This window comes from Excalfactoria chinensis, chromosome 4, assembly GCF_039878825.1.
Source record: "Excalfactoria chinensis isolate bCotChi1 chromosome 4, bCotChi1.hap2, whole genome shotgun sequence".
Classification (NCBI taxonomy): domain Eukaryota; kingdom Metazoa; phylum Chordata; class Aves; order Galliformes; family Phasianidae; genus Excalfactoria; species Excalfactoria chinensis.
The window spans coordinates 39,191,843-39,201,231 of NC_092828.1; the positions used below are offsets into that span (position 1 = coordinate 39,191,843).

At 46.5% G+C, this 9,389-nt stretch overlaps 1 protein-coding gene across 1 annotated transcript; it reads left to right on the forward strand.

Annotated features, from left to right (window-relative positions):
• Positions 1–341: 341 nt before the first annotated feature.
• GC (GC vitamin D binding protein) lies at positions 342–6,289 on the forward strand. The gene is made up of 12 exons (XM_072336195.1): positions 342–461; positions 2,044–2,113; positions 2,535–2,667; positions 2,771–2,982; positions 3,636–3,768; positions 4,255–4,349; positions 4,648–4,777; positions 4,865–5,067; positions 5,280–5,412; positions 5,558–5,655; positions 5,898–6,030; positions 6,120–6,289. The coding sequence occupies exons 1-12, from the start codon at positions 401–403 to the stop codon at positions 6,171–6,173; spliced, it is 1,455 nt and encodes a 484-aa protein (XP_072192296.1). The 5' UTR covers positions 342–400; the 3' UTR covers positions 6,174–6,289.
• The last annotated feature ends 3,100 nt before the right edge of the window (positions 6,290–9,389 follow it).

The following is a 9,389-nucleotide window of genomic DNA, read 5'->3' on the forward strand; positions in this document are numbered from 1 at the left end:
CAGCGCTGACACCCACCAATCATGAATTTCCAGAAGAGCCACTTCTGTCCTCACAAAGACACTTACAGTGTGATCCCTAGTGCTTGTTAGGGTTCGTGGGATGTTTTTCCTATGCATCTCCTTCTGCACTGATGTAGGGCAGGAAAATCCTACGTGGGGTCCTATAGCAACATGCTACCATTTTCCCTTAGTTAATTATTAGAATCAATCCCAAATTGGATGTGCTGGCGCACTGGGCCAAGGGTGCTCACCCCCTGTTCTTCAGCCGGGATTAATAATTCAACCGGTGACACACAGAAGCTCCATATAAATGCTGGGCTGGATTTCCAACTGCTGCTGTTTTTGCACTGAGAGGAAAAGCAGTGGGGGTGACCACGCACTGCTGTGGCTCCACCACACCATGAAGGTGGCTGTTACCTTCCTGCTGCTGCTCTTTGTAGCAACTCATGCCGAACACCGAGGTAAGGGTGCTTACTCTCAAAATCCTTGTACTGCTGTGACTGAAATGGATTTACTGCCCTGTGCTACGTAGGGTCTGTGATACTGTACATATTTATGTATTAATGATTTTTGAGCTTCTAAAGAAGTTCAAAAATGAGGTTTATCATCCCCATTTATTTTTCTGTATGGAGCCAAGTGAATTGAACGTCTAGAATTGTTCTCTCTGCTCAGAAATGTAGGGAAGCATAGATCTGCCCCAAAAATCCTGTCCAAATGTATGTTTTCACTGCTGGATTCTGGAAATAAAAAGGAATTCAAGGCGCTCACACCTACAGCAGGACAGACTGGTGTTCATGTTAGGATAGCCTGTGGGTTTCCTTTCAGAGACCACTTCCCCAGTAACAACAGCAACAAAATTCTAAACCATCACAGCGGAATGTTGACTGCTCCTCTTCATCCCTCCCTGCTTCAGAGATGTGGTCTTCTCTGCAGAATTGCCAGGATTTGTAGCTCTTATGTTTAGCTGCACAGCTTTCTCTTGCTTTTCTGTTCCTGGAGCTTTGCTTGGTTGCCAGTAGATAACTCCCCCCAAATGGCCTCTGATTTCATGCTGGTTTACCTTCTTAAAAAACTTACCCTTTTTTTTCTCTTTCCATTGCAACCTTGTAAAATTACTTTTTTTTCCTTCCCTCTTTCTGAAGCAGTTTGACCTTTGGCTGATACATCAGTATATAACCCCACGGCTTGGGTAAAATGACCTTGCACCACACTGGTGGAGGCAGGGGCTAACAGACTGCAAAAACACAGAGATTTGCAGCAGCACAAGAGATACGGACAGGAGAATGCAGCTGTGACTGAAAGCCCTGGGGGAACAAGGGAGATCGTTCTGGTCCAAAAGCCCCATGAGAATCATGTTGAAGTTGCAGCAGAGAGGCCAGCAGGGTATCAGTGTTTACCCTGCTGGTATCAAAGTCTAAACGATGCCTTTTGCAGCAAAAAGTCAATACTATTTCCAAGGAATGCAAGAGTGTCTGGGGATGTGTTTGCTGCCACCTGCCTCTGACCTCTTCAGCTCCAGTTTAAAACCAACACTGCCTGCTTCACCCATACAGAGTGGGCAAGGGGCAAGTGTGCTTTTCCCACAGCTCTGCCAACTTCAGGGAGGATTTTTCCATGTCCCCTTTCTCTGGATGCAAACTGCAGCAGCAACCAGGGTACATCAGCTGCTTCCCTAATACATGGTAGGTCTGACATGAGGGGAGAAGCTGCTGCAAAAGAGAAGACAACCCTTGAGTAAGGAATAGAGCAAGATTTACATTCTTGAATACAACTGTTGAGAAAAGAAATGAGAAGTGAGAATAAAATACAGACATAGAATAAACTTCTCTGGGTAAGTTTATGGGACGAAGAGTAACACCATCACAACTCCTCATCATAAAGTATTTAATAATAGCTTTGCCTTGCAAAAAGAGAAGGACATAAGTTATTTTCTGCAGTAGATTCAGTGGAGCTGAGCAGTAAAAAAAGGTCACTGGGGAGGAGGCATCCGCTTAAGCAGAATCAGCGAACTGACCCCCGCTCTTCCTTTTTCCGTGTTTACAGGTAGACCATATGTTCGTGACAAAGTCTGCCAAGAGTTCAGGACCATGGGGAAGGATGACTACCGAACCATGTAAGCACCTCCTACAGTATTTACCCTCCTAATAAACTTAGCACATAGATCTCCTCATAATTAAACCTCAGAAACCTTAGAAACAGGCAAATTTATTTGCTCATTTATTTATTCCCTGCAAATGAGGGCTCCTATTGCTTTAATGTGCCTGTGTACTGGAGAAAGGCTTCCTTTGTGGTTGAACTCCACAAAACAGCTATGTGGTCAAACAGTGAAGAGCTAAAGCACACCCAAGGCCTGCTCTAGGCAAAGACCAGCCACCTCCAGCCTGGCAGTGCTTTTTCAGAATGTGCCATTGGTTTTTGAAGGACTAGTGCTGATGCTGTCCAGGTGGTTTTGTTAGACTGTGTTTCCTCAGGCTGATGTTGATGCAGGATTTTAGGAAATGCAGTGTTCATCCCCTTGTCATTTCTGCTCCCAGGGCCCTCATCATGAACAGCAGGAAGTTCTCCAATGCTACCTTTGAGGAGATCAGCCACCTTGTGAATGAGATTGTCTCACTGGCAGAGACCTGCTGTGCTGATGGTGTTGACCCTTCCTGCTATGATGCTGGGGTATGTTGACCACAACCAGCCAGTGGTCCCTAAAACTGTGGGTGCATTTGATTCAGGGGAGTGTTCTCCAGCGCTGGGCAAGCAGCATCCTCTCTTCCCACAGTCTTCAGCCCTATCAGCCAAGTCCTGCAGCCCTGACTCGCCTTTCCCTGCCCATCCGGGGACAGCTGCCTGCTGCCTCCACCAAGGCTTGGAACAGAAGCTGTGCCTGGCTGCCCTAGAGCACCCACCACGCCAGCTGCCTCACTATGTTGAGCCTTCCAATGAGGAACTCTGCCAGGCATTCAAAAAGGACCCACGGGACTTTGCTGACAGGTAAGGGCCAACAGGCTGAGCTGGGCTGGAAAAAGTGTTCATTCTTGCTTTGATGACAAGCCAGGGTGCACACAAGCTGGCCAAAGTCTGGGAAACAGTAGCTGAAAATTGGAAAGTAATCTGGAAGGGTTCTTGATGTTTATCTTAAAGCCTATCCTTTTATTTCTGGGATGGAGTGAGAAAGTGTGCATCTCCATCATTTAGGGCCACCAAGCTCTCTGCCAGGAGTAACCATGTCGCTTTGCAAAAGTGCTTTGATAATAAAAGCACTGTATTAATTGCTGCAGCTATCTACAGGGGCAAGGAGGTGATAATCCCTGTAGCTCACACCACTACACATCTCTCTCCATCTTGCCCCTGTGCCACTGTCCAAAGCAGTAGCAGCTGCCTTTGCCAACCCCTTTCTGGGTCTACTGGTACATCCAAACAAAATGTTGGTGTATTTTGCATTTGTGCAGGCCCCAAGGATAGGATTATACAAAATGAATGAGAGATGGGGGTGGCCATGCAAGTGGTTAGAGAGGGGCTATCAGGTGGGTTGATGGATTGATACATTAAGCCAGCAGCACCAGAGGGTTCCTGCAGGGCTGACATCCACACTATGTTATAACAGCACCTGGTCCTGGGGTATCTGAGGGTTTCCTCTGACACAGGTACCTGCACGAGTACGTTAGTAGCTATGGCCAGGCACCCTTCCCCGTGCTTTTGGGCTCTACCAGGAACTTCCTCTCCATGGTCTCCACCTGCTGCATATCCCCATCACCCACTGTCTGCTTCCTGAAGGAGGTGAGTCTGTCCCCCACGGCCTGCTTTTCTCTTTTGCTCACTTACCCTATGGATTCCCACAGCCAAAGGTGGCTCAGCCCTGGCCCCACTCATCCTCAGCCAAGCAGCATGAAGCTGCTGTTTATTTCCAGGAGGTTTTCTTTTACTTTTGTTCTCAGTATTGGGGATTTTCAAGTTAAATTGCTGGTCACCACGTTGAATTCCCAGATACATGTGAATTTGTTGGGAAATCCACACAGGTGGTGGTGGGACAATTTTCATGAAACGCTAATTAGCTTCAAAACCCAGCATGAGAAGAACCGTTGTTGCCTTTTACAACCAGTAGTAAAAGGAGGCTAAATTACAGGCCTTCTCAGAGCATACCCAAGCAGCAACTCACCAAGTACAGTATTTTTTACCTTGCCTTTGGAGAGGTATCCATTTTTCCTGAAGGATATCTGCACCCTGCCATCCACTCTCTACTGCTATGTACTCTTCTTTTTGCAGAAACTGCAAAGAAAAACTCTTTCCCTACTCACTTTGATGTCGAACAGAGCTTGCTCTCGCTTAGCAGGATACGGGAAGGACAAAATGAAGTTCAGGTAAAAAGGGATAAAGTGTTTTCTGCTTTTTAGATCAGGTTAGATGGGGAGTGCTTTTCTATTTCAGATGGTAGTTCCTTTCTGGTTTTCATCAAGATATATTCAGGCAAAGATGGAGGTTACCTCCACAAAATAAGGCTGGTTGTTCTGTGCTGCACTCGTGGATGGTATGCTCAGTGTGTGGAAAAGGCAAAAGTACAGATACAGAAGTACTAGACGTGCTTATGGTTTCTACTTAAGCTTGTGGAACAGATAGGCTGAAATTCTTCAGTTCCCTCTATGCTTTGTGTCTGCACAGCTACCTGACCATGCTTGCCCAGAAGGTACCAAGTGCTTCATTTGAGGACCTTTCTCCTCTGGCAGAGGATGCAGCTGAGGTGTTCTCCCAGTGCTGTGACTCGTTGGCTGAAGACTGCATTCAGCAGAAGGTAGAACAGTCCTGAGCCACCTTAGGTCTGGGAGGCTCCGTGAACAGGACACCAAACTTTGTATTTCCTCTCCTCCTCCCTCTGCAGTTGTCGGAACACACCACAAAGATCTGCACCACGCTGTCCGCCAAAGACGAAAGGTTTGCTGACTGCTGTGCAGGAAAAAACATTATGCAAAACTACTTCTGCATTTCTGCCTTGCAACCAGCTGTGGCCCCCAAACTGCCTGAGCTGCAGAAGCCAACCAACAAGCAATTGTGTGACGATAATGGGCCCCTCCAAACCAGAAGGTCCGTACTCCAGTTTCCACTGCATCTTGTTTCCTTACTCCTTCTCTTCATTACATAATTTAATTATTATTGGAATTTTTATCACAGTAGCCTAAAGAGAGGAGAAGAGTATGGAAGTGCATTCTGTACACTGCTGCTGCATTCAAGAGCAGGCAGCTTTGATGGGAACAGCCAGTGCTAAATATTAACTTGTTTTTCCTGCCATGCTGCAGGTACATGTTTGAGCTGGCACGGAGGCACACCAATGTCCCTGATGTCTTCCTTGGCAAGCTGTATGATGCCTCTGAAAATGTCATCAAGGAGTGCTGCTCTGCCAAGGATGCGTCCACCTGTCTTGACAGCAAGGTAGCTGGGAGGGGCACCTTTTGTTTTACACAACATAAACTTCCTTGACATTGTCCACTGCCTCCCTCTCCAGCTCCCATATCCCCCCAGAACCTATGTATGTACGGTCCTGTTTATAGAAATTGCCCTCTCTTGTGCCACACAGCGTCAGCAGATGGGAACGGAGCTGCCTGCCTTCCTGGAAAAAGCCAACCAGCTCTGTGGGCAGTACACTGAGCTGAATTTCCTTGACTTCAAGAAGAGGTAAAGGTTCCTCACCCTCTGCTGGTGCTCCTGGAAATGCATGCTTGATTTAGCCAAAATCTGGCACCTGAAATCTGTCTGCATGAACTTAATTTCTCCCATGGCATCATAGAAACGTTCCCCACAAACCACATCACCCAATTTTGGCGGTGCACTGTGGTTTGGACATTAAATGCACCAGGATCCTTACAAAAGCCCTCACCCCACACTGACATGTTCTCTTGTCTGGCCCCAAATTTCAGGCTGAGGGACAGCATCAGGCAAATGAGGCCAGATGCTAGCCCCGAGCTGCTGACACAGCTGACAGATCAGAGAGCTGATTTCGCCTCCACGTGTTGCCCAGCGAACTCGCCACCACTTTACTGTGCTGCGCAGGTAGGGCATCTCTCACCACCCAACACTATGCATGAGACAGTCACTTGCCCTGGGCTTGCCAAACTTTGGTTCTTTCTCCCCTCTTGCAGGTGACTGCAGAGCTGGCAAGTACGTGCAAGCAGGGCTCCTGCATGCTGGTCTAGGTGTGGGACAGTGAAAAACAAGGTGAGAGGTCCAGCTGGAGGATACAAAATGCTGCTGTTGTCTGGACCAGCTTGCAGCCCCCTAACTGATACTGCAGCCACAATAAACGTATTTTAAAAAACACTCTTGCCCTGGGGCGCACACAAACTTTGCTTTCTGTGTGGTTGCACTCTATGCCGGGTTGCAAAGGTACTGCTCCCAGACAGGCCGTAAAAGTTGTGAACATGTTCATGTTCTGAGCAGTTAGGCAGGAAAATCAAAATCACATGTCAAGTGCCCACAGAGGTGGGGTTGCTTTCTGACTGTTTGGATATTGTCACTGTGGAAGACGGCAGTAACATCACAAGTTGGGCTGTCTGTCCGAAATAAGGCAGCTCAAGTTTCAGCAGTTGCCAAGAGATGGCGCCTGTAACCCAGGGAAGTGAGGAACGTGCCGTGTCTGTAACATCTCCAGGCCTTGCTGCTTCCCAAAGTGGGCATGGCGATGCTGCTGCCAGTGCTCCCAAAAAGGGATCTGCACAAGGCTACCTTCACCACACTCCAAATAAATCTCCATGTCAGAAGACTGGGAAAAGTAATGCCACATCCCTGTTGCCTGTGTGGACTCTTAGAAGGAAGGGATTCATTTTGATCCTGTTTTTGGCTGATGGTACCCTTTGCCACCTGTAAGGAACTTCTAAAATGAGAATTGAGCTCCAAGTGCAGACCTTGGCTATGCTGGATAAGATCAAGCCTCACAAGATATTGTAACAGCATCACAGAGCTGAGATTACTTGTGAAAATGAACATCTTTCTTGACAAGACTTAGTGCTAGCAGATTTCCTGTGAATTCAGAAAAACAAACCACATTAATGGCAATCTTGTGGCAGCCATACATCAGGGTCACCAAGCTCTCCATACATGAAGATTATTCTCTTCTGCTGCACGCAAATCCTTGCACAAACCTTTACTGAACTGGGTTAAAAATGCATTGTCCCATCCTTGTCAGCTCCAGCTTAGCATTCCCTGGCTGCTATGGAGACTCTGACAAGTAAATCTCACTTCACAGCCCCTCATTTTTGGTGCCAAAAAGGGATTTTGACAGTAGGTGATGGGTCTTTTTTCAAATACTAATTTTAAAGGTTTTAAACACAGCCCTAAGCATCCAACTTTGCCAGACATTACATGAGCTCTGCTTACCGCTTCTCAGTCCTGTGTCTTCTTCATGAGACCAGGCACCATCCCAGCTCACACCACAAGGAGCAGGGTGAGGGAGCTGCTGTGGGACAGCAAGGAGCACCAGTGCCTGCCCTTGTGATGGCAACACTTTGCGTTGGCCAGCAGATACTGTTTTGGGTCTCGGGCTATCCAAAAGTGGGGATGAATGGGATGGTGGTCGTAAGTCACATTTTGTCCTCTCGCCCACAATTGTCCTCTCGTCACATCAGCCATGTTTCCTCATAGACCAAAGCCACCTTTCTGTGCTCTGTATTTGTGGACAGTTTGCAGGGTTGGGAAATATTATTGCTTTATTTTTCGGTGCTGCACGGATGCCATTTAAGAAATAAAACCATCCTTTCACACTGACCTATAGTGTCATTCAGGACCAACACTAACCCAGTGTGAGGTCAGCATTTCTTTTATGGTGTTTGAAAATGGACATTTCTGTTTAGCATGATCATCCCATGCCATGGTGGTCCCAGTCTGCCTTGTCTCCAGTGCCATGGAGTGTGTTTCCCCATGCAGCAGGAGGGGGCGAGACAGAGCAAAGTCATGCCAGAAAGGCTTTACCCCATTGCTTTCCCAAGCAAAATCACTTTTCTCCTCTGATTTATTTGTAGAAAAGCCACAACATTTGGTGTCCTGGAACCACCACAGGGCTCAGAGCAGAGCAGTAGGAGTGGACTTCACAGTGTGACCCCAGAGCAGTCCCAGGCATTGCCAAGGTATGTTCACATTTGGGCTTCATAAATACCATCTAGTCGAGGTCCCTCCAGCCTCTTTGGCATCTCGTGAGAGTCCTACCAGCACAGCAGCTGAAACCAGTGTACTTTTAGGTGCCTTTACATGTGGGAAATTTAATCTCCTTATTACCTTATTGTTGCTGCAGCACGTGCCTGTCTCTTTATTCTGACTGGAAATGTAAATAGCCTGACAAGTAAATAGCATGGTTTTAATTGTAGTGACTAAGCTCTGTGCAGTATTTCATATCCAAAATATATCTCTATAGATTAAACTTGTTTCTAGTATTGTTGCTTAGGAAAAAAGGGAAAAAAACAACAACACCTGTTGTTAATTGTAAGGAGAGCTAACATTTATTTCTGAGCAAGTGAAAGCTTTCCAAATGCCTTTTATTTTTTCAGTTAAAATCTGGATTAGCTGCCTTTCTGTCCCGAGGCATTAGCTGAAAGGGTGATTGTGGTAGAGAATTTTCTTTGCTTTTTTATTCCTTGTGGATATGGCAGAGTCAGATCCTACAGTAATTCTTTACTATTGCAAAGTGACACAGTATTATGGCATGAGGAATTAAAGTGAAGAAAACCAATGTCAGCCCCTACTTTTGCACCAGGTATTGTAAGCGGTGACCTTCACAGGGTGTGAACTGACATAGTCATGCATCTTTTATTGATGAGCTTTGGTTGGAAGGGAGCGTTTACATCAGAATCCAAATGCATATCAAACAGTCCTTGCAAAGAGCAGGGGCACTGTCTGCCGTTCCAGGAAGATAAAACTTTGCCAGTAACAAAACTCGCGTTTCCAGGGAATCTTTGGTCTCTTAATGTGAACTCGCCTTAAAAAATACTGTATGTGGGTCCTAATAGCCTCAGATTACAGAGACAGAAAGCTCACAACACTTCATCAGTCCCCAATACAAAGTACCCATCTAGACATATAAGTCAGGCTGTTTATTCCCTCCCAGTGACCTTGAAGCAATTCTATGACGTCTGCTGGGTCCTCTTGTTTTGTAGACATTGGGTAATCTCCCTTTGGCCTTTTCTGTTTAAAAGTCAAAAGAAGGCTTCAAAATATGAAGTGGCACACTTCAGCAGCACCGGAGGTCCTTCTGAACTCTCCCTGCAGGTATCCCTACCTAATTGTCCCTGAGTAAAAACAAGTAGTTGAAATTCCTTCTCCTTAAGCTGCAGTGCAGGGACCCTTCTGCACTTCCATGGAAGTGAAAGCTGAGCCATTTCATTTCCTTTAATGTATCATCTAGCTAAATTGGCTGTACGATA